Source organism: Hordeum vulgare, chromosome 6H (genome assembly GCF_904849725.1).
Source record: "Hordeum vulgare subsp. vulgare chromosome 6H, MorexV3_pseudomolecules_assembly, whole genome shotgun sequence".
NCBI classification, from domain to species: domain Eukaryota; kingdom Viridiplantae; phylum Streptophyta; class Magnoliopsida; order Poales; family Poaceae; genus Hordeum; species Hordeum vulgare.
The window spans coordinates 527,135,644-527,160,494 of NC_058523.1; the positions used below are offsets into that span (position 1 = coordinate 527,135,644).

At 42.9% G+C, this 24,851-nt stretch overlaps 1 protein-coding gene across 14 annotated transcripts; it reads left to right on the forward strand.

The window, feature by feature from the left end:
- Positions 1-1,630: 1,630 nt before the first annotated feature.
- LOC123404693 lies at positions 1,631-10,794 on the forward strand. 14 transcript variants are annotated; one of them, XM_045098633.1, is made up of 10 exons: positions 1,631-2,451; positions 2,534-2,668; positions 3,367-3,653; positions 3,927-4,113; positions 4,414-4,560; positions 4,685-6,849; positions 7,152-7,273; positions 7,730-8,173; positions 9,191-9,303; positions 10,478-10,794. In XM_045098633.1, exon 6 carries the CDS (start codon positions 4,862-4,864, stop codon positions 5,561-5,563), a length of 702 nt encoding a protein of 233 aa, XP_044954568.1. In that variant the 5' UTR covers positions 1,631-2,451; positions 2,534-2,668; positions 3,367-3,653; positions 3,927-4,113; positions 4,414-4,560; positions 4,685-4,861; the 3' UTR covers positions 5,564-6,849; positions 7,152-7,273; positions 7,730-8,173; positions 9,191-9,303; positions 10,478-10,794. The 14 variants fall into 14 exon arrangements, 12 of the variants coding, with proteins under 12 accessions (XP_044954568.1, XP_044954571.1, XP_044954569.1 ...); XM_045098636.1 differs by having other exon boundaries at positions 3,367-3,469; positions 3,532-3,653; positions 4,414-6,849; XM_045098634.1 differs by having other exon boundaries at positions 3,367-3,469; positions 3,549-3,653; positions 4,414-6,849.
- The last annotated feature ends 14,057 nt before the right edge of the window (positions 10,795-24,851 follow it).

The window sequence follows — 24,851 nt, forward strand, 5'->3', positions numbered from 1 at the left end:
TTAAATGAAAAACCTTGTATTGTATGTAGTTGATCTACATGTGTTTATGATCAGCAAGATCTTATATTGGTGAATTCTTTTTCCCCGCTTTAGTTGGAGCAGTTACAAAATGGCTTTCGTAGGACAAAAAGGTTTATGTAATTTTGCGAGCCAACTAGCATGGATAAAGTGCACGCAAGAAATATTATAATGCATCCATGGTCAAGTTTCCATAGACTTGCTAAAGTTTAAGAAGATTTCCAAAGGATGGTGAACTTCAAATAATGTTGTTTTTTTGCCTTTGAACTTATCAAGTTTGTGTGTATGTTTTCGGCTTTCAGTAGGGCAAAGGTGACTCCTAATTGTTGTAGCTGCTCACTCGTCAAGAAGGTGTTCTATGATTTTTTTTGTTCAACAGTATGCAACAACAAAAATTGTGCTAGGTGTTATGGAGGTGATGCTGAGACAGTTGTTGAGCTAGAGTAGGAACAAATGATGGTAACGAGATGGCTGGTAAGAATGATAGACATCAAGGGAGATGATGCGACAAGGGATGGAGAAAGATGGGGGTGACGTAGGAGGGAGGTGATGAAACTGAGAGAAAAGACGGAGATACCAAAGGAGTTGGCATAGGATGAAAGCGAAGTTGCGCCCCAAGGTTAGATCGTGATCGCGTTGCAACTGTTCCCTTTCCATCAATGCTCATGTTCATTGTATTTTTTAAGTCCACAACTTTTGCAGATCCACACAATTGTTGGAGAGGAAGATGGTAAAGTCATTTAGGGTGATCGTTGGGGTTACTGTGAAGTTGCATATTTAGTGGATTAGTCTCGTGACAAAGAGGACAAGCCATTAGACATGACTAACAGATAATTTTGTACAATCAATTCCATTTTTTGTAAGAAGATGGGATGTAATTGATTTGGTAAATAGAATGATGAAAATAATATGCTTCATGTGGACCTTCAGGTGAAGGACAAATTACATCATTGTGATATCAAATAATTCTTCATTCATTGTTGGATCAAGTTGATGAAACGTGATTGACGTATGATGATAAATTTGCAATGTGAAGTATGTATTAGAAAATTTGATTTATTGGTTTTGCAAAATCTCACATGCCTGCTTTTTTTGCATTCGTCACCTTGTGCTTTACACGATGCCAAATGTGGGGACGGCGATGCTGAGCCGTATACGAGTGGGAGCTGGCGAGAGCGCGTCCAAAACTTAATAGCAGGAGTGGCAAAATGACGATGAGGGGATATTGAGGGGAGGGCGGTGCAGCGATAGCAGGCGGCCACACAGTGTGGAGGCAGGTGGTTAGGTTGTGTAGGCCACTGGAAACGGGAGAGTAGAAGATGGTGCGTGAGAAAAATGAACATTTGGTGGCGTACTCCTAAACGTTGGATATTGATATCATGGTCAAAAATAGAATTGACTGGTATGCAAAGTTTTTTTAGGTATAGATGTCGCTTTAATTGGTTTATCATCACTTGCCCGTAGCAACGCACAAGCATCTTAAAGGGGCAGTTGGTAGCCGGCGCTCACCGGTGTTTTTTCGTCCACCCTCCCACCGCTCTGGTTAATTTTTGTCTCCGCACGCTACCAAAAAATACCATGACGTGAGCTGCTCTATCCCACGCCTACGGCAAAAAAAAAAAACCAAACCACCCCGTACGCCCTATCCCTAACCCGCTCTCGCCGCCTTCTCTATGATGCATCTGCCGACCCAATCGACTCCCACTGCTGGGCTCGTCCGCCTCGCCGTGGCCGATGAATGCATCGTTTGTGGCCGTGTCCCTCTCCAGACGGCGACGATGATGGATGGAGCCGCTGGCTCTAGGAAGGCTCCCGAGCGATGGATGCACTAGGTCTTCGCTCCTTAGGGTCAGCCCCTCCCGTCGAGCCGGATCGCGTGGCGTTCTGGGAATCCCTAACCAGCCCCTGCTCCCTGACTCCTTCTTCCTTCACGAGCGGCACGGTGTGTTCCTTCTTCCCCACACGTTGCTCCTACCCCTCCCTAAACTGCCATGGATCTCGCTCTGCTGGATCCCCTCCTCTCCTTCCCCGATCTGCCGTGGATCTTGTGGTGCTAGAGTTGCTCCTCTTTCTTCCCCGACCGCCATAGATCTCGCCAGCCGCCACCGAAGGAAGCCCCACACCCCCAAGCTCGACGGGCTTGCGAGCCGACTGGTCGAGATCCTCGCCATCACCCTGGATTTGCCTGCATGGTGGGAGGACGGAGGCGACTCGGGCCAGATTGTTCCGGCCAACCGGCCAAGGGTGACGTACTCGGCTCCATGGATGCACCAGTCTTGACGCTGTTGCGTTGGCCTTGCCATAGGACGCCACTTCTCATGGGAGCGTGACACCCTTGATGTCGTTGTACATACATTGCTTCCCTGCCGAACAGTGACCTGACATGCACATCGCTATCTTTGCTGCTTGCCGTCCCATGTAGATAAGGCTAAGGTATTATACTCTCTTTCTTGATCCATGTAGTACTTTTTCACACATTCATCAATCTTCATACTAATTGATGATTTTATTCCAGGCGCCATAGATCCATGCTTGTAGCCACAAACTGTAGAACAAGTAATCAGTGCTCCCCAATATCTTGCGGCTAGCCTTCTTTGTCCATCTCTCTTGAACAACAAGCATACATGATGCCACAAGTTCTAAATCAAAGGTTGTAATTGTTGAGTGAATGGTGTTTTTAATTCGATTATTTTGGTGTGTGCTGAGGATGGATGTTCAAGTCTGCATAACATTGATTTCTGCCATGTTTTACATGTCGTGTCGGTGTTATACAAAATTATGTTGGAGATCAATTTTATCAAGAAGATGATGTGTCAAAGGCTTGCTCCGATTGACACTAAAAACATCACTTAAAAGTAGATGTTACCTTTCATGGAGAAAAAATGATTCAGAGATACAGGTTGACCCTGGAGCATCCCATTGTTAATTTATATTGCTCGTACAAGAATATAAATGTGTAAAGCACTGTAGTAGTAAAGAAAAGACAATTGCAGATTAAGGCCAGCTTGCCACAAATAAATCAATGTGGAGTTGTTTAGCCCATCAAGTGCTGTACGCTGTAGTGTAGATTAGTGATATCTGAATCGGAGGAAAACTAAAGTTAGTAACACACGAAAGTATCATTCAGTTATATATTCCTTTTCTCTGACCATTTCCGTGGCATGAGAAAGACAAGGCTATACTTTGTGATACTCGCATGAATTCATGATGCAGTTTATTTGTCGATTCATATTTATGTTATCCCCACACTCTTTGTTTGAATTGGTTTCTCAGATCAGTTTATGCCTCCATTACTCATGCATTCTAGCTTCTAGATAAACTTCCATTACTATCTTTGGATGCACACAGAAAATGAAGATCCGGTCGTGGAGATCAAAGAAGATAGCTCTTATGAAAAAGAAAAGGTTGAGAGTCCAATATCCCTATCAGTAGGATTGTGGAGGAGGTCAATGTAATTAAATCTTGTCCCTTTCTATTTCTTTCATTTTCTTACAGTTACAACTATTGTATTAGTGGATGCAAATAAACAGGGCTTTGGTGGAAGCTGGTACAAGCAATCAAGAGAGAAATGAAAGGAATGCTGGAGCACCTGTTAAATTGGATGCAAAAGCTCGGGATCACATAGAGAAGCATAGGTATGCCCCCCTTTTCTTAACAAAGTTTCTTGTGGACTCAAGTCTCTCGCTTAACGCTTTTACTATCTTTCATACATATGGGTTACCAGCTTACTGATTTGTTGTGATGAAAAGTGTAGGTATACTCAATGCTATGTTTGACCATTAATTCATTACCATTTTGTAGTGATATTGTATGACCTAAGCATGGTAGCTTTTAGGGTTACACAAGTTAAACAAATGTATATAATGGGTCGTCGTCTTCTTACTGTGCTGGATCTCCTAACTGCACAGGAACCTGAAAAACTATATGATGGATTAAATGGTTGACTTAGCACGCCAGCTTGAAGAAAACAACCTTGTAGTGAACCAATCCGTGCAAGATGCCTACGGAAAAGTACTATTTTCGCACTTGACACCGAGGGCAAAAGTACAACAGAAGCAGTCCAATCCTTGCTTAGGACCTCCAGCTCATGAAAAGGTGATTTTCTATTTACCATGCTTGTCAGTAGAATTATATTTATGATCCCTTTATTTTATCCCTGATATGCCACGAGTTTCAGAAATTAATGTTCAGCTAATGTTACATTTTTCTTTAGTATAATAGAAATTTTCCTGGTTAATTTCTTTGTATAATGGATGGAGTTGTTTCAAGCAACATACCTTGGTTTCTCCACTAAATAAAAGCTCCAACACTCAATGAAATGGCAGCAAAGAAGAAGCCAGTATTATGTTAGCACACAATATATTTGGTATTTGACATTCTTTTCTTTTATTTTAGCATGTAATTAGTCATGTACTCTTATACTGAAGCTAAATCAACTAGAGAGGTAAAGCTTGGTGAGCTAGAATGCATTCAAAAGCTCTCCCAAGCAGGAATTAAGTTCTGTGTGCTGACTGTAACAAAATGGATAGCTATCAGTATTGGGTAAGTATTCTATTTTCACATGGAAGGGATCTTTTTCATAAAATTGGTTTCTAGAAGTTCAGGCTAGCTGTTTATTTTGCTCATTAATGTTCTTATTCAGCTTAGACGATAAATTATTATGCAGATAATCATTATCCCGGAGCACTTGCATCACTGCCTTGAGAAAAACAGAAAAATGAAAAAGAGAGTTACTGAGCCCCCGTCGGCCCCCGCGTCGCTCCCAGGGGCGACCCGGGCGGCGAAACCCTAGCCGCCACCCAAGCCCCCTCCTTCCCCTCCCTCCCCTCGCCGCCGCCGGAGGATGCTGGTGGGCGAAGCCCTCGTCGGTGGACGGCGGCGGCGGGGCCCTTGTTCGCGTGCTCGCGCACTGGAGCGGTGGGAACGTGCTCGTGCGCTAGAGCGGTGGGAGCGTGTGGTGGCGCGCCGGAAAGCTGTCCGCGTGCAGGAGAGGTCGAGATGGCGCGGTGCGTGTGCGCGGAGGCGCTGCTACGGCGGCTGCCGGCCGCTGCAGCGAGCGGCAGAGCTGGGGGCGCCCAGATCTGGGCCGCGCAGGCCCGCCTTGGCCCGAGTCAACCACTCTGCCCCCACCCACCCTTCTCCCTCCTCCCACCCCTCCCAGCCACCGCCGGTGGTTGCCGCTGGGTTGTGCACGCGCACGGTGACTCTGACGGTTGCTGCGATGCTGTGCCACGGCGAATCCCGGCGGCGGAGGCTGCGGGCCGGCGCGGTGCAGGTGATCGTTGTCGCCTGCTGGACGCACTCCCGGTGGTGGCCGGCCTGCTGGCGCTGCGCTGGCCGGTGCCCAAACCTGCGACTACCGACGTTCCTAGGCTTCCCGCTCCATGTGCTTCCGTCTTCTCCAACGTTCTTCGTCATGTCCGGTCTGCATCTGCATCTGAGGTCCTTGCTCATGGGTCGCGGCGAAATCCCCGCGCAGCGTCGGCCTGCGCTGTCAACGGCGACGCCCGAGGGTGTCGTCACCTCCTTGGAGGCGTTGGCATGACCCTTGACCGGACCTCCTCCTCGAGCACCGGGAGAAATCCTAGGTCCGGCCTCCTGGACCAGGCAGCGGCGGCGTCTCAACGCCGTTACCCTCTTGAGGGCGCTGCTTTGGCTGCAAGCGGAGTACTTGATGCGGCAGATGGTGGCTGGTGATGCACCGTTGTCGTAGACGGCTGAACAGGGAGCAGGTTGTTTGCCAGCGCCGGCCCTCCCCCAACGATTGCTACACCAGTTCCAATCAGGCCCTGCCTTTCACCCGCCGATCCTAGGCACATGGGTGTGAGGTACGTTGGCCTGGGCAGTCCTGGAGCTGCAGTTGTTCCTAGAGGTGTCTTGCAATGGCGGCAGGGCGAGGCCTAATATCGTTGTGTGTCTGTAGCTGAGGGCACCTCCTTACCTAGTTGTAGTCGCTTGGTGAGGACGGTCGTGTGTGTGTGTGTGTGTGTGTGTGTCTGTGTGTGTGTCCCTCCTTTCTGGAGGTTGTACCCCCGATGTCTTCTTCCTGTTCAATGCAATGAAACGCAAATTCTTTTGCGTTTTCTCGAAAAAAAACAGAAAAATAACACCTAAAGTTGTGGCTGGAATTTTGGACCGGCCACAACTATGGAGAACCAGCAAGCGACGGTGGTGGCGCTTCGACCTTTCTTCCTTCCTCCTCATCTTCCTTGCATCTACATACATGTGTTTGTTTGCTCTACCCCTTGCATCCCCTTGCTTTTATGTAAGTATAGCTACTGGAGGCATGGGCGGCTGATGGACCAGGACATGTTTTCTCTCAAATTGGTTTACAATAAGTATAGTTACCACTCGAATCTACCTATATGTATTTGTTCCATTCTTTCTAATTGATAAAACACATACGTATTTATTTTTCAGTACATGGCTATGTATATGAGCTTAAAATATGTTGGTTCCTGTCTAGAGTAGTATTACAAATGGACTTCTCGGTCCATATAATTTGTTCTGAAGATGTTAATTTCATTATCGTCTTGCTTTGTTCTATTGCAAATCGTGGCCAAACTATTGGAAACTATGTGGAGCGTCATGGTATATATGTGACCTTCTTGCCCATGTACACACAAGAGGCTGAGAGAATATGGGCATGGATCAAGCAATCACGGGATATGGAGCAGGAGCGAGGGGAAGAGTAAAGAATGTTGGGAGTACCAATATGGGCGTGTATCTTATTCCTGACATGTCAATGGTTTCAGGGTTTTAATTTAGCTGATATGGACGGACTACTTGAGATTTCTTTGAGCAAAATATGGGAAATCCATTTTTTACAAGGTAAATAAGATACACACGTGTTTTTCTTCTTTTGAAAAAGGGTCATATCCAGCAAAAGAGCATAATCCTTCTGTAAATATTACGGTTCATCTCTCTGATTTTATTTTCTCAATGCAAACTTAGAGCTTGTCGTACAAATCAAAAGCATCCTTATATCAAGATGTAGTGCATAGTCAGCCCGAATTGATGTTTTCCAGTTTGATTTATTTTATTTCTAACGGAATTTCAAATGGACTCGATCTCTCTCAAAGCTCCATTCAGGAATTCTTGCAAATTTTTATACTGACTTTTATTTTTTCTAGGTTATGAGGTCTGATTGTGCTTGCAAATTGGAATTGCCGTAGGTAGGACTTGCTGCCTGTTGGCCTGCTACACCACCTATTGGTGGCATGCTCGGTATTTGAAAGGAAATCACATAGTGAAGGTACAATTATTTTGAGTTCTATGTCAGTCTGGATATACCAAACTTTTTATTTCCACAAAATGAAATTTGATTATAAACATATGTATTCTAAGCATTCTATTTGAACCACCTGTTGTACTTAGATCACCCATGGTCTTTTCTTCTCAGTCTCACTCTCAAATCCAGCTTCACACATTTGTGTGACTTTGAAAATTGAGGAACATAATCTTCCTCGACCCTTTCTTATCTAGAATCTGCTCAGGTTGTCACCTTTCTCTGAAATAATGCTATATATCTTGGGATTTAGGGGAATAAAAAAGCTTCTCCACTTGAATGAAATAAATTATGCAGTTAGGAGTAGTACAGTAAGGGTTCTCGCGTGCATAAGTTCTTTTGAGTAAATCAAGTTCGATGTGATTACTATTTTTATCTTACAACTCACGATTGTTGATTTCCGAATCCCGTTTGATGTAACAGTTTACCAGCAAGGTTCTTGTGCGTTGTGATGGAGTAAATGTTGTTGTGATCTTCAAAACAAGATGGAAGATTAGTTTAATCTCCATTCTGTCTTCTTATACAACTGAAAGATTTAGAGTTGTTTTCGGCCAGAGGAAGACGTTTTCCTTTTTCCTTGCCTTCTCCGGCCGCTATAAAGATGTGCATACAATTATTCTATCTTAGTCATTTCGACCATGTTTCTATGGTTTTCTATTATGTTGTCTTGTAAATATATATCCCTCTCAAGCAATGGGCGTAAATATATTAATTTTAACAAGGCCGGAGACTGATGCGGATGCATGCATGGGTGATGATGGATGACACCTAGAAGGGCAAGCAGAGTGTAGGGAAGGAGCGTATAGAGCTTCGACAATGCTACACAATCGTCCTCCGCCTCACCGTGCGCAGCAATTTCACGAGATGGTGAGAGCATCTCGGCAAATTGTGTTCTTCTTAATTTTAGACCTTTTTGATCTAGATGACATTGCTGGATGTCAACTTGGCGGCGAGACTTCTCAAATGCTCAAAGTTCTGTCTTAACTTCAAAATAAACAACGTTGCATAATTTAGTAATGGGAAATCTGCAAGTTCTTAACCATCCTTGATATGATTAACCATCCTACAGTTGTTATAGTTTTTTGAGATGTAATCCTTAATCTGAAGATATTTTTATAACATTGGTAAAAATGTTTCTAAAAACGAATATGACAATTGTTTCTAAAACAATGGTGGTAACTCTTCCTCTAAATAAAAAAATTGTAACTCATTTTCTGAATAATCTGAAAGATCACAAAAAAGGTTAATGTTTTATGAAGTTTTCATGTACTTCAAATTTTATGATTAGGCTACATTTATGATTAGACCGGATAGTCATCGTGTTTGTTGTAGACAATACTAAAATTTGTAGGCACGTACCATGAGATAATACGCAAGATCTGAAAATTTCACTATAGTAGGATGCTTAATAAATGTTTTTCGAAATGTGGTGCTTCATAATTATTGTAACAATGGAGCTATGAGTATTGGACTAAGCACGGATTGAAAAGTTTAACCTGGCTAGCTACCAAAAAAGGCATCATTGACAATTTGTTTCGTTGATTTGGTCTAATGCTTATTGCATAACCATCAATAATTATAGATACTATACTTTCTGTTGTCTTAGAATAACTCTTGATTGGAACGTGCCTATAGATAATTGCACTGGACCCATCAATAATATGTTGCGACAATACTCGACAATCAACAATGAACATGTCCAAGTATCTTGACAAAATTTCAGTGGTAACCAAATTTCAAATAAGCACCTTTCATGATATTAATATCAAGTGGTAATGGTAAAGAAGAGGAATTATCTGAACATATTGGTCCTTTGTTCAAGCTTTAATTTAGTTTTGTGAGAGATCAACATTTCTGAATTCATATTGTATATGATTCATGCAGGTACCAACGACAATGGAGTCACGGTATTGAGGAAAGTTTGTCTGACGCCAGGAATGCAATTTCATGCTACAAAAGAGGGATGTCCCGACTTGTTCCCTATTAAGACTGTCAAGGTATGGTGCGATTTTTATAGGCCCTATCTGTCTACCTTTGCCTTGTGTATACCTTTTTTTGACTTGTTCCTTATTATGAGGTCTGATTGTGCTTGCAAATTGGAATTGCCGGAAAGCTTAGCTTTCCTGAACTAGCTAACAAAGCAAGCAGTCTATTTAACAGCAAGACAATAGCATATCGATATGCACCTTGATCTCTATATTTTCTAGGAGAAAGAAAGTAGCATATCTATATGCACCTTGATCGTTACATTCTGAAGCCACACTTGTACTACTATTACCACTGTACTGACATAAAGTCAACGTGTTCCGAGGTTTCATGTTTAGTTTCGACTGATGTTGGATTTCTTCATTGAGTATTGGTCCATTTGTTTAACTCAATCCTTGAGATGCAATTCATATTTGCCTGAATAAGGTTGAAATTTCAATCATAAAGAAGCTAGGATAATATCATAATCTACATGCCAAACTTTTCTGAAGGGATTAGTCTTCGAGGTTGTAGGTGATGATACTTCTTATTTTCTTCTTCAAAAACAAATGAGAAAGGCTAACCAATATTTTAGTTTTCAATATGAGCTAATTTGGATGATGTACAAAGTCGACTATAGTTCAAAAAATATCTATCGGTGAAGGTTGGTTTTATTCCAATATCCACTTCACACATGTACATCGTTCTACATTTTTTGTAGTTTTTAGTGCATGCTTGGCGAAGAGGATAAAATTTCATAGGAAAAAGGTCAAAGTAGCAAAAGGCATGAGCAGTCACTGGGATGATGTCACATCAGTGCCTTTAGAAGGATTCACTCTCGAGGAGTTGTGGTGGCCGGCCATCGCGACGGGGAGGCAGAGAGGTTGTCTTTTGAAACGCCTAGATGGACTAGAGGAGGATTACCGCAAGTAGTTTCGTGGGGCACTTGTCGACGTGAGGGTGTAATTACTCATGGTAGTGACACCCTTTTTTTGACCTGACGTTTCTCATGCTCGCTATGTGTTGTCGGGACTGTTTTGTTCATCTGGGCGAGGGCTTTTGCTATCCACCTTCAAAGCAATAAGATAGTATCCATGTTGTCATCTCTTGTTATTAGTTTGGATTCCGATGTACGTTGTGTGATGTTCCTTGATGCATGAATCAGTTTCAGTGTGGAGGGATTGAGTTGTTTCGTTCAATTTTCAGACAAAGAAACCATCAAGATTCATGGTGTGGATGTAGAAGGTTGGGGGATTTTCATACAGATGCGCCATTGGTTGTGGTTGCGAGCTTCGCGGCAATCTTGGATTGGGAAGGTAGAGACCGTGAGTGAATAGGGAGGTGGAGAAGGTGGCCAAAGAAGAAGTCTGCTTTAAGGGTAGATAAAAAAAATCAACAATGCTGCTTAATGTGCATTAGGATACTAAAGATGTATGTTTGGGATAATTAATGTTGAAACACTAGCATATTTATACCCCTGTTTGTAACACAAGGGTTGATTAGTTCAAATTTATTTGTTTTAAGAATTTTTGTAGGTACGGTGTGCATTGAACTTAGAAAAAATCTCTAAAAACAAATATTTTGTCTTCACGTCTTGCTTGTGCACCGCATAATCATATTGTCCATAAATAACATACAACAATAATACATCTCTATCTACCGATGCATTACTTACACTGCAATAATCATATTGTCCATAAATAACATACATCAATAATACATCTCCATCTACTGATGCATTACTTGCACTACGAGTCTAATAATTAGGCGTTGAGATATGGAGGAGCTGTCACATGCAAGGGGGGGAGCGGGCATAATGTAGAGTAACTACAAATATAGAACTCATGCTTCATATATACAAATATAGAGCAAGTACGAGTCTAATAATGTAGAGTAACTACACAAGATCTCTGATCACGCTGTGTCGATGCGCGTCTGCGTCGTGTCCTTACTGAAGGTCGTGGGTTGAAGCTTGGCTTTGAGGATGAGAATTCAGAGTTTAACCTTGTGATAGACTCAGTCCGTTTTTGATGTGTCTTGTAACATAGGGTTAGAGAAACCCCAACGGGCCGACCCAAACGGACGGCGATTTTGTTCGTTTTTTTGTCCGTTTGGGTCGGCGCATGCGTCCAACGCTGGCTCGACCCATTTTTGACGGCGTGCACCAAACATGCATAATTTAAGCATTAAAAAATCTAACCACGAAGGCCGATGAGAGTCCACACATTACATTATTAATGAGAAAAAAAACTAGGCGTTCTTGGCGGTGGCGGCGAGGTCGGGCTGTACCGGAGCGGGGGCGGGTTGTGTCGGCGTGGGTACTGCTGGTGTCGGCGGTGGCGCAGCACGGGGGCGCTCGTTCGCCATGCGGAGCGCCCTTGTAGGTTGAAGGTAGGCGGCCTCCTATGGAAGAAGCGTGCGGGGATGGACGACGAGGGTGTTCTGGAAGAAGCCGGGCGTAGCACGGGCGCACTCGTGCGCCTGGTGCATCACCCCCTTAGCCTGGAGGTAGGCGACCTCCTCTGGTAGCATCGCGCGGGCATAGACGATGAGGTTGTCGCCGTTGTCCATGGTTGCTGGGTCATTGACGAGGAAACAGAGGGGTGGTGAGATGGGGACGGGGGAGGGTTCTGGAAGCAGATGGCCGAACCCCACTGCACACTCGGATTAAAAAAGGCTGGCCGCGATCGCTGACGCACGGGCCCGAGGATGATGGCCGTTAGAAATTATATTGACCGCGGTGGTTGGGGACAAACACCGAGGGGGCGCGCGCGCGTCCGCTTTGCGTCCGTGCCGATGCATTTCAGTCCCAAATTTGGGCCAGAAATGGGTCGGCGCGCGCGCGAAGTTGATACGTTTTGGCAATGGATCGGCGCGTTGGGCCATCATTTTTGTCCGCGCCGATCCAAACGGACGACGATGGACGAAATGGATCGCCTCATTGCAGTTGCTCTTAGTGGCTATCTGGTGGAGTTACTATCATGCGGCCTCATGTTTTTTTAATATTTCGGGTTGATGTTGTTTAGCTACTGGATTTTGCATTTCTAATAATATACGATTGTGTGCATCATGCTGATGCAGGGGTGGGGATATCCTCCTTTTTGAAAGAAAAATCAGGGTCGCAATATACCATACCCTAAATAGTAGAGATTCACAAGAATAACCATCAACATATGATTTAGAGGAGAATCTATAATTTACTAAAATTGAAATGCCACTCACTCTACTACAAAGCAGTCTACATCTCACTCAGTTGAAATTGGGCACCATCGAGTTAAAATCGGTGGATTGAGATGTTGTTTCGAAAATTTTGACTGACAAAGACACCGATGTAGCGATGATGGCATGGCTAAAAACTCAACGAGTTTTACACAACGAGAAAAATGTATGCAATATGTATGTTGTGCATGATATTATACTCAAAAGGTATATTCGTTAACTAAATACATCACTTGTGCAGGATGGGTGTGAATTGAGGAATTTTTTTTATTATACTTTAATGATATTGTGCGAGAATTTCCTAAACGCATCATGTAATTTTTATATTCTAATAGATTATCTTTTTATGTGTATACATGGTTAATTTATCTTATTGTTGTCAACAGTTATTACCTGATTATACCCATATTATAATGTCTCTACATGTGATATTTAACATGCATATATAACTCCAGTAAAATATATTTTAAATGCCCGTGGTAACGCACGGGCATTCTACTAGTTTTAATCAGTAGTACACAATCCATTTTTTTATACCGAGGCCGATCCATGTTGTTAATTAATACGTGGTTTAATTATAATTGAAAAATACTTTAAAATATTATATCTTTTAAACTATAACTCTAATTTTAAATTATTATATATGAACTTTGCTTCAAAAAATGTGTTGAATCAAAATATAATGCTAGTTTACCTATTTAGTTTTTTAAATTCCTATTTATAACGTAATTTGAATCTATAGTGATGCGAACAATCTAAATATGATGTTATTTTACCTATTTAACAATTTTCAAATTCTATTTATGCTGTAATTTTAATCAATAGCGCACAATTCATTTTTTTTTACTCAGGCCGAACCGTGTTGCAAATGAACACCTCATCAAAATGAGATTGAAGACAAAAGAAACTATCAATAATCGCACATGCATGCCTCGACAAAACAATCGCATGAAAACAGAAAAGTTGATGTTCATCTTAGAGAGAGAGAGAGAGCATAGATGTATTCACAAAAAAGAGACAACATAGATGTAAGTTTAAATAAAGGTCTCAAGTCATGATTATTAGGTTAGGACGTGTTGTATGATTTGCTCCCGTTTGCTCCCGATTCAACGCACGAGCTCTTTTGCTAATTTTTATAAAAGAAGAAAGATCAATAATTACAAGTCATCGATCGAGATGCGAACACCCTAATGGCATCACCAACTCCTATTACACTCTTAGCCTATTCTCTCACAAATCTACTCAGCCCAACCGCTCCCACTCATGCTAGCTTCCAGGTCTTGAGCTCCTCGATGATTTGTTGCACTAGGGTAGATGGAGTTCGGACTTGCTCTTCGCGGTTGAATACCCTCGCATTTTTTTGCTTCCAAAGCATCCATGAAATGACTATTACCGTTGTGTCGAAGCCTCGTTTATATGGTTGCTGAAAGGTGCGTCTGGTCCTTAGCCACCACTCCTTGAAACTCTCTGTTGTAGTTGGGATCGCCTCATTAATTTGCAGTGCCTCGAAGCAAAGATGACAAGTCTTTCTGGGCTCTGGCGTAGACACATTGAGCCAAGATGTGGTTCACGTTGTCCTCCTCCTGCAAGCGCGTGTAACAGGCTGAAGGTTCATCTTGTAGTCCATGTCTAGCTCTGCGGTCCGACGTCCAAATTCGGTATTGGACTGCTAGCCAGACAAAGATCTTGCATTTTAGCGTCGCCCAGCTTCGCCAGATGCAACTCGCCATGTTGGATCTCACTAGCCCTTGGCAGAGTCTATCGTAGGTGGATTTCGCCGTGTAGTTACCCGTTGCATCACAAGGCCAGGTGAACTCATCTTCAACATTGGTATCACGCGGTATGATGATGATGACCTGTCTCAGGGGGATGAGTTATATGTGGGCAATGAATGATATCTCTCCGCTTATGTCCAGGGTCGAGCGATCTTCCAGCATTGCTTGCTGCACCGTTCTTCCGTTTTTTGTTCATGTATCCACCTTCGCCGCCATGAGAGGTGCAATGTCAGTCGCGGCGAAACCATGCAACCAGCGGTCCTTCCAGAATAAGACCTTGTCTCCTCTTCCCACTATGATTTTAACTGTTGGGGAATGTTGAATGGGAAACAAAAAATTTCCTACCCACACGCAATACATGTCCATGGTGATGTTCATCTATGAGAGGGGAGAGTGAATCTACATACCCTTGTAGATCGCTAAGCGGAAGCGTATATAACGCGGTTGACGTAGTGGAACATCTTCGCGATCCAAATCGCAACCCGTCCCGCGATCTCATCACGATCCTTCCCGCAATCCCATCACGATCCTTCCCGATCTAGTGCCGAACGGATGGCACGTCCGCGTTCAGCACACGTACGGCTCGATGATGATCTCCACCTTCTTGATGCAGCAAGAGGGGGCGGAGAGGTAGATGAGTTCTTCAGCACGGCGGTGTGGTGGAGCTGGTGGTGATCTAATCCTGTAGGGCTTCGCCTAAGCATCGCAGAAATCCGATCTAGAGGAAGAACTACGAAGTATAGGTTTAGGGTTGCACGTGGCAAAGTTGTGCCTCAAAAATCCCTAAACCTCTAGTACATATAGGAGGAGAGAGGGGGAGGCTTGGCCTCCAAGGGAAGCCCTAGGGATTCGGCCGAACCAAGGAGGAGGATTCCACCTCCCTTGTGGGAGGAGGAATCCTATTAGGACACCTTCCTAATTGGAAACTCTTTCCACCTTTTGATCTTTTTGCCTTGTTTCTTTCTTCCAGTTGCATGGGCCTTTAGGGGAGGCTTTGGCCAGCCCACCAAGGGCTGGTCTACCTCCTCTCATAGACCATGAACCCTTTTGGGTCGTCACACCCCTCCCGGTGGTCTCCAGTACTCCGAACAACCTTAGGTCACCAACACATATAAATCAACTATACCGAAGCGTCACCGAACCGTAAGTGTGCAGACCCTGCGGGTTCGAGAACTATGCATACATGACCTGAAACACTCTCCGGTCAATAACCAACAGCGGGACCTGGATGTCCATATTGGCTCCTACATATTCTACGAAGATCTCTATCGGTTGAACCTCTATGTCAAGGATTCATATAATCTCGTATACTATTCCCTTTGTCCTTCTGTATGTTACTTGACCGAGATTCGATCGTCGGTATCTCCATACCTAGTTCAATCTCGTTACCGGCAAGTCTCTTTACTCGTTTTGTAATACAAGATCCCGTGACTAACTTCTTAGTCACATTGCTTGCAGGGCTTGTTATGATGTTGTGCGTATTACCGAGTGGGCTCCGAGATACCTCTTCGTCACACGGAGTGACAAATCCCAGTCTTGATCCATGCCAACCCAACAGACACCTTTGGAGATACCTGTAGAGCACCTTTATAGTCACCCAGTTACGTTGCAACGTTTGATACACACAATGTATTCCTCCTGTGTCCGGGAGTTGCATGATCTCATGGTCATAGGAACAGATACATTGACATGCAGAAATACAGTAGCAATAAACTGACACGATCATATGCTACCTTTATAGTTTGGGTCTTGTCCATCACATCAATGATGTGATCCCGTTATCAAGTGACAACACTTGTCTATGGCCAGGAAACCTTGACCATATTTGATCAACGAGCTAGTCAACTAGAGGCTCACTAGGGACAGTGTGTTGTCTATGTATCCACACATGTATTTGAGTTTCCAATCAATACAATTGTAGCATGGATAATAAACGATTATTATGAAAAAGGAAATATAATAACAACCAATTTATTATTGCCTCTAGGGCATATTTCCAACAGTCTCCCACTTGCACTAGAGTCAATAATCTAGTTCACATCACTATGTGATTGTAATGAACCCAACACCCATACAGTTATGGGGTTTGATCATTTCTTGCTTGTGAGAGAGGTTTTTAGTCGATGGGTCTGAACCTTTCAGATCTGTGTGTGTTTTACAAATCTCTATTTCATCCTACAGATGTTGCTACCACGCACCATTTGGAAATATTCCAAAGGGCTGCTCCACTATATGAATCCAGATTACTACTCATAGTTATTCGAATTAGTATCAAAGCTTGCATCGACGTAACTCTTTATGATGAACTCCTTAATCACCTCCATAATCGAGAAAAATTCCTTAGTCCACTAGTCTCTAAGGATAACTTTGACCGTTGTTTAGTGATTCTATCCTCGATCACTCTTTTGTACCCCTTGACAAATTCATGGCAAGGCACACATCAGGTGCGGTACACAGCATAGCATACTTTAGAGCCTATGGCTAATGCATAGGGGACGACCTTCGTCCTTTCTATTTTTTCTGCCGTGGTCAGGCTTTGAGTCTTACTCAAATTTACACCTTACAACACAGCCAAGAACTCCTTCTTCACTGATCTATTTTGAACTCTTTCAAAAACTTGTCAAGGCATGTATTTCATTGAAAGTTTTTATCAAGCGTCTTGATCTATCTCTATAGATCTTGATGCTCAATGTTAAGGTAGCTCAGTCCAGGTCTTCCTTTGAAAAACTCCTTTCAAACAACCCTTTATGCTTTCCAGAAATTCTACATTACTTCCGATCAACAATATGTCAACCACATATACTTATCAGAAATTCTATAGTGCTCCCAGTCACTTCTTTGGAAATACAAGTTTCTCATAAACCTTGTATAAACCCAAAAGCTTTGATCATCTCATCAAAGCGCATATTCCAACTCCGAGATGCTTGCACCAGTCCATAGAAGGATCATTGGATCTTGCATACTTGTTAGCATCCTTGGGATCGACAAAACCTTCTCGTTGTATCACATACAACCTTTCCTCAAGGAAACCGTCGAGGAAACAATGTTTTGACATCCTATGTGCTATATTTCATAAATAATGCAGCAACAACTAACATAATTCCAACAGACTTTTAGCATCGCTATGAGTGAGAAAGTGTCATCATAGTCAACCATTTTAACTTGTCGGAAACATCTTTGCGACAAGGCGAGCTTTTCTTAATGGTGACTTTTGACCATCATCGTTCGTCTTCCTTTTGATCCATCTGTACTTAACAGTCTTACGACCATCAAGTAGTTCTTCCAAAGTCTACACTTTGTTTTCATACATGGATGCTCTCTCGGATTTCACGGCCTCCAGCCAGTTGCCGGAATCCGGGCCCACCATCGCTTCTCCATAGCTTGTAGGTTCATTGTTGTTCAACAACATGACCTCCAAGACAGGGTTACCGTACCACTCTGTAGCAGTACGCGACCCTGTCGACCTACGAGGTTTGTAGTAGCTGGATCCGAAGCTTAATGATCACTATCATCTGTTTCCACTTCATTAGGCGTAGGCGCCACAGGAACAACTTCATGCGCCCTGCTACACACTGGTTGAAGTGACGGTTCAATAACCTCATCAAGTTCAACCACCCTCCCACTCAATTCTTTCAAGAGAAACTTTTCCTCGAGAAAGGACCCGCTTCTAGAAACAAACACTTAGCATCCGGATCTGAGATAGGAGGTATACCCAACTGTTTTGGGTGTCCTATGAAGATGAATTTATCCGCTTTGGGTTCGAGCTTATCATGCTGAAACTTTTCCACATAAGCATCGCTGCCCCAAACTTTTAAGAAACGACAGCTTATGTTTCTCCAAACCATAGTCCGTACGGTGTCATCTCAACGGAAATACGTGGTGCCCTATTTAAAGTGGATGCGGTTGTCTCTAATGCATAACCCATAAACGATAGTGGTAATTCGATAAGAGACATCATAGTATGCACCATATCAAATAGTGCACGACTATGACATTCGGACACACCATCACACTATGGTTTTCTAGGTGGCATGAGATGTGAAACAATTTTCACATTTGTCTTAAGTGTGTACCAAACTCGCAACTCAGATATTCATCTCTATGATCATATCGTAGACATGTTACCCTCTTGTCACGAAGATCTTCAACTTCACTCTAAAACTACTTGAACCTTTCAATAATTCAGACGTGTGTTTCATCAAGCAAATACACTAGTATCTACTCAAATCAAGTGTGAAGTAAGAACATAACGATATCCACTGCGTGCCTCAGCACTCATTGGACTGCATACATCCAAATGTATTTCTTCCAATAAGTTACTTTCTAGTTCCATCTCACTGGAAAACGAGGCCTTCAGTCATCTTGCCCATGTGGTATGATTTGCATGTCTCAAGTGATTCAAAATCAAGTGAGTCCAAACGATCCATCTGCATGGAGTTTCTTCATGTGTTTTATACCAACATGACTCAAGCGACAGTGCCACAAGTAAGTGGTACTATCATTACTACTTTGTATCTTTTGGCATCAATATTATGAACATGTGTAGCACTACGATCGAGATTCAATAAACCATTGAAGGTATTTATTCAAGCAAATAGAATAACCATTATTCTCTTTAAATGAATAATCGTATTGCAATAAACACGATCTAATCATGTTCATGCTCAACGCAAACACCAAATAACAATCATTTAGGTTTAACACCAATCCCGATGGTAGAGGGAGCGTGCGATGTTTGATCACATCAACCTTAGAATTACTTACAACACACATTGTCACCTCACCCTTGCTAGTATCAATTTAATCCGTAGCTATAATTTCGAGTTACTATCACTTACCAACTGAACCGATATCTAATACCCTGGTGCTACTAGGAGTACTAGTAAGGTACACATCAATATCAGGTATATCCAATATACTTTTGTCGACATTGCCAGCCTTCTCATCTACCAAGTATCTAGGGTAGCTCCTCTTCAGTGACGGTTTCCCTCATTACAGAAGCACTTAGTCTCGGGCTTGGGTTCAACCTTGGGTATCTTCACTAGAGCAACAACTGGTTTGCCGTTCCATGAACTATCCCTTCTTGCCCTTGCCCTTCTTGAAACTAGTGGTTTCGCTAACCATCAACAACTGATGCTCTTATTTGATTTCTACTTTCGCGATGTCAAACATGGTGAGTAGCTTAGGGATCATCATATCTATCCTTGATATGTTATAGATCATCACGATGCTCTAGTAGCTTGGTGGCAGTGACTTTGGAGAACCATCACTATCTCATCTGGAAGAACAACTCCCACTCAATTCAAGCAATTGTAGCACTCATACAATCTGAGAACATGCTCAAAGATTGAGCTTTTCTCCCTTACTTTGTAGACAAAGAATCTTGTTGGAGGTCTCATACCCCTCAACAAGGGCACGAGCATGAAATCCTAGTTTCATCTCTTGGAACATCTCATATGTTCCGTGATGTTCAAAACATCTTCGGTGCCTTAATTCTAAGATGTTTAAGCATTATGCACTGAACTATCACGTAGTCATCAAAGAACGTGTATGTCAGATATTCGCAACATCCACAGACGACGCTCGAGGTTCAGCACACCGAGCGATGCATTAAGGACATAAGCCTTATGTGCAGCAATGATGACAATCCTGAGTTTACGGACCCAGTCCGCATAATTGCTACTATCAACTTTCAACTAAATTTTCTCTAGGAACATATCTAAAACAGTAGAGCTACAACGCAAGCTACAACATAATTTGCAAAGACCTTTTTGACTATGTTCATGATAATTAGTTCAATTAATCATATTACTTAAGAACTCCCACTCAAATAGACATCCCTCTAGTCATTCGAGTGGCGCAAGATCCAAATCCACTAACTCAAGTCCGATCATCACGTGAGTTGAGTTTAACTTCAATGGCGAGAATCTCCATGTTGATCATATCAACTATATGATTCATGCTCGACCTTTTGGTATCTTGTGTTTCGAGGCCATGTCTGTACATGCTAGGATCGTCAAGCTTAACCCGAGTGTTCCGCGTGTGCAACTGTTTTGCACCCGTTGTATGTGAACGTTGAGTCTATCACACCCGATCATCACGTGGTGTCTTGAAACGACGAACTGTCGCAACGGTGCACAGTCGGGGAGAACACAATTTTATCTTGAAATTTTAGTGAGGGATCACCTTATAATGCCACAGTCGTTCTAAGCAAAATAAGGTGCATAAAAGGATTAACATCACATGCAAATCATAAGTGACATGATATGGCCATGATCTTGTGCTTCTTTGTCTCCATCACCAAAGCACCAACATGATCTTCATCGTCACCGGTGCCACAGCATGATCTCCATCATCATGGTCTCCATCATTGTGCCGCCATCGAGGTTGTCGTGCTATCTATGCTATTACTACTAAAGCTACTACCTAGCGATATAGTAAACGCATCTGCAAACACAAATGTTAGTTTAAAGACAACCCTATGGCTCCTGCCGGTTGCTGTAGCATCGACGTGCAAGTCGATATTAACTATTACAACATGATCATCTTATACATCCAATATATCATATCATGTCATTGGCCATATCACATCACAAGCATACCCTTCAAAAACAAGTTAGACGTCCTCTAATTTGTTGTTGCATGTATTACGTGGCTGCTATGGTTATCTAGTATGATCACATCATACTTACGCTAAGCCACAACAGTGATATGCAATTTGCTATTTAACCTTCTCCAAGGACCACCTCGGTCAAATCCGATTCAACTAAAGTTCAAGAAACTGGCACCCGCCAGTCAGTTTTATGCAACAAGTTTCATGTTAGTCGATGAAACCGGTCTCTCGTAAGCGTGCGAGTAAGGTTGGTCTGGGCCACTTCAATCCAACAATACCGCCCAATCGATAAAAGACTAAGGAGGGCAGCAAAAAGAACATCAACGCCCACAAACTCTTTTGTGTTCTACTCGAGATATCATCTACGCATGAACCTAGCTCTGATACCACTGTTGGGGAACGTTGCATGGGAAACAAAAAAAAATTCCTACGCACATGCAATACCTGTCCATGGTGATGTTCATCTACGAGAGGGGAGAGTGAATCTACATACCCTTGTAGATCGCTAAGCGGAAGCGTATATAACGCGGTTGACGTAGTGGAACATATTCGCGATCCAAATCGCAGCCCGTCCCGCGATCTCATCATGATCCGTCCCGCGATCCCATCACGATCCTTCCCGATCTAGTGTCGAATGGACGGTGATGACCCACAAGTGTAGGGGATCTATCGTAATCCTTTCGATAAGTAAGAGTGTCGAACCCAACGAGGAGTAGAAGGATCTGACAAGTGGTTTTTAGCAAGGTATTCTGTGCAAGCACTGAAATTATCGGTAACACATAGTTGTGATAAGAAGATTCGTAGCAAGTAACAATAGTAACAAAGGTGCAGCAAAATGGCCCAATCCCTTTTGTAGCAAGGGACAATCCTAGACAAACTCTTATAGGAAGTAAAGTGCTCCCGAGGACACATGGGAATTCCTATCAAGCTAGTTTTCATCATGTTCATATGATTCGCGTTCGCTATCTTGATAGTTTGATATGTGGGTGGACCGGTGCTTGGGTGCTTCCCTTACTTGGACAAACATCCCACTTATGATTAACCCCTCTCGCAAGCATCCGCAACTACGAAAGAAGAATTAAGACAAAGTCTAACCATAGCATTAAACTAGTGGATCCAAATCAGCCCCTTACGAAGCAACGCATAAACTAGGGTTTAAGCTTCTGTCACTCTAGCAACCCATCATCTACTTACTACTTCCCAATGCCTTCCTCTAGGCCCAAATAATGGTGAAGTGTTATGTAGTCCACGTTCACATAACACCACTAGAGAAGAAACAACATACAACGCATCAAAATATTGAACGAATACCAAATTCACATGACCAGAGAGGTATTGAATAGCATCAAGGATCTGAACATATAATCTTCCACCGAGTAATCCAACTAGCATCAACTACAAAGAGTAATTAACACTACTAGCAACCTTACAAGTACCAATCGGAGTCGCGAGACGGAGATTGGTTACAAGAGATGAACTAGGGTTTGGAGATGAGATGGTGCTGATGAAGATGTTGATGGTGATGAGTCCCCTCCGATGAGAGGAGTGTTGGTGATGACGATGGCGATGATTTCCCCCTCTGGGAGGGAAGTTTCCCCGGCAGGACGGCCCTGCCGGAGCTCTAGATTGGTTCTTCTCAAGTTCCGCCTCGTGGCGGCGGTGATTCCTCCCGAAAGCCTCCTCTTGTTTTTTTTGAACAAAACCCTCCTTATAGCAAAAGAGGGGAGCTAGAGGGCCAACAGGGAGCCCACAAGCCCCCTAGGCGCGGCCAGGGGGGTAGGCCGCGCCTAGCAGGCTTGTGGCCTCCTGGTGGCTCCCCTCTGGTACTTCTTAAGCCAAGTATTTTTTTATAAATTCCAAAATAATTCCTTGTTGATTTTCATGGCTTTTGGAGTTGTGTAGAATAGGTATCTCAAATTTTCTCCTTTTTCAGGCCAGAATTCCAGGTGTCGGCATTCTCCCTCTTCATGTAAACCTTGCAAAATAAGAGAGAAAAGGCATACGTATTGTACCGTGAAGTGTAATAACAACCCATAAAGCGATAAATATCAACATAAAAGCATGATGCAAAATGGACGTATCAACTCCCCCAAGTTTAGACTTCGCTTGTCCTCAAACGGAAACCGAGATCAATAAACATGCCGACATGTTTAGAGAGAGAGAGAGGTGTCGACAAAAAAAATACGGACATGCAGGCATCATGATCATAATTAGAGCAACAATATCATCATATCATCTCTTATGCTAAAGTGATAATTCCTTCACAAAGTAATGTATGGATCAAGAATCTTATTGAGAATTAGCAACCAATAGCCTTTAGTCATTGAAGCAATTGCAATTTATCATAACATCGGAAAGAGTCAAATAAGAGATTGTAAAGCAAATCCACATACTCAATCAGCCTTTCGTCTTCTACTATTGCTACAACTCACGTGGTACTCATGAGATCAAAGTTTCAGTCGGACACAGAGATAGATAGGGGCTTATAGTTTGGCCTCCCAACTATTTACCTCAACGTTAATGTCAACAATAATAATTCATGAATACTTACTTCCAAGTTGACATATGAATATAGATCTTTCCCTTGCATATGACGTTAGCCAAGATAAAGATGAAATAAGGAATTGGTGTAGATCACCATGACTCTTTCAAGGGCAAAAAGTAAAGGTACAAGATAGGCCCTTCGTAGAGGGAAGAGGAGGTTGTCATGCGCTTTTGAGGTTTGGATGTGTGTCCTCTTAGTGAGAAAGAACGTCACTTTATATTTCCTCCTGTGATAAAGAACTTTATTATGCAGTCTGTCGCTTTTATGTCTTCCTCATCACAGGTTCGTACAAAGCTTATTTTCCACACACTAATAGATCACACATATTTAGGGAGCAATTTTTATTGCTTGCACCGATGACAACTTACTTGAGGGATCTTATTCAATCCATAGGTAGGTATGGTGGACTCTCATGGCAAAACAAGGTTGAAAGTTTATGGATGCACAAGTAGTATCTCTACTTGGTGCGGGAGTTTTGGCTGATATGGGGTGGAAGCAATCGTCACATGCTAAGGGATCTCTAGTCATATAATCATTGTTCGGAACCAATCAAACATAATTCATTATGTTGTCTTCCTTGTCCAACGTGTACTTCTAAGCATGCAATAGTTTAGTGAGTGATCACAATCATAGATGGTGCCCAAGATGATTTATTTATATGTGTACCTCTCTTTATTTATTACTTCCTATTAATTGCAGCAATGACCAAGGTCGACGTTTGTCCACCCACAACAAGTTTCAATCAACATTATTTTTATATGTGGAGCCATCACTTCCCATAAGATCATTACATGATCTTTCATGATTTTGTTCGTTTATCATTCTTTTCTTTAGATCATGGCATGAAGCAAGGCCCTTAACTAAAACACTCTGTATTATATGACTCACGAACTCGAATACATCGGGGGTGACACAAAGCAAAACTGAAGCCTAGATCACTAAGAACTTTATTCTACTAGAGAAAGATAAAACCAAAAAGGATCGAACTTGTTGGGTAACGTAGCATAAATTCAAAATTTTCCTACGCCATATTCAGATCTTCCTATGGAGAGACCAGAAATGAGAGAGGGGTGAGTGCATCTTCATACCCTTGAAGATCGCTAAGTGGAAGCGTTGCAAGAACGCGGTTGATGGAGTCATACTCGCGGCGATTCAGATCGCGGTGTGATTCCGATCTAGTGCCGAACCACGGCACCTCCGCGTTCAACACACGTGCAGCCCGGTGACGTCTCCCGCACCTTGATCCAGCAAGGAGGAGGGAGAGGTTGGGGAAGATCTTCGGCAGCACGACGGCGTGGTGTCGATGGAGAGACGAGGTCTCCCGGCAGGGCTTCGCCAAGCACCGTGGGAGAGGAGGAAGGAGGGAAGCAGGGCTGCGCTGAGGGAGATCGAAAACTGTGTGTCAAACAGCCCCAAAACCCTCTCTAT

Bases quoted from the DNA above. Each gene is read 5' to 3' on its own strand.
- LOC123404693 (XM_045098632.1), top strand. From the start codon at position 4,862: ATGCTGGTGGGCGAAGCCCTCGTCGGTGGACGGCGGCGGCGGGGCCCT.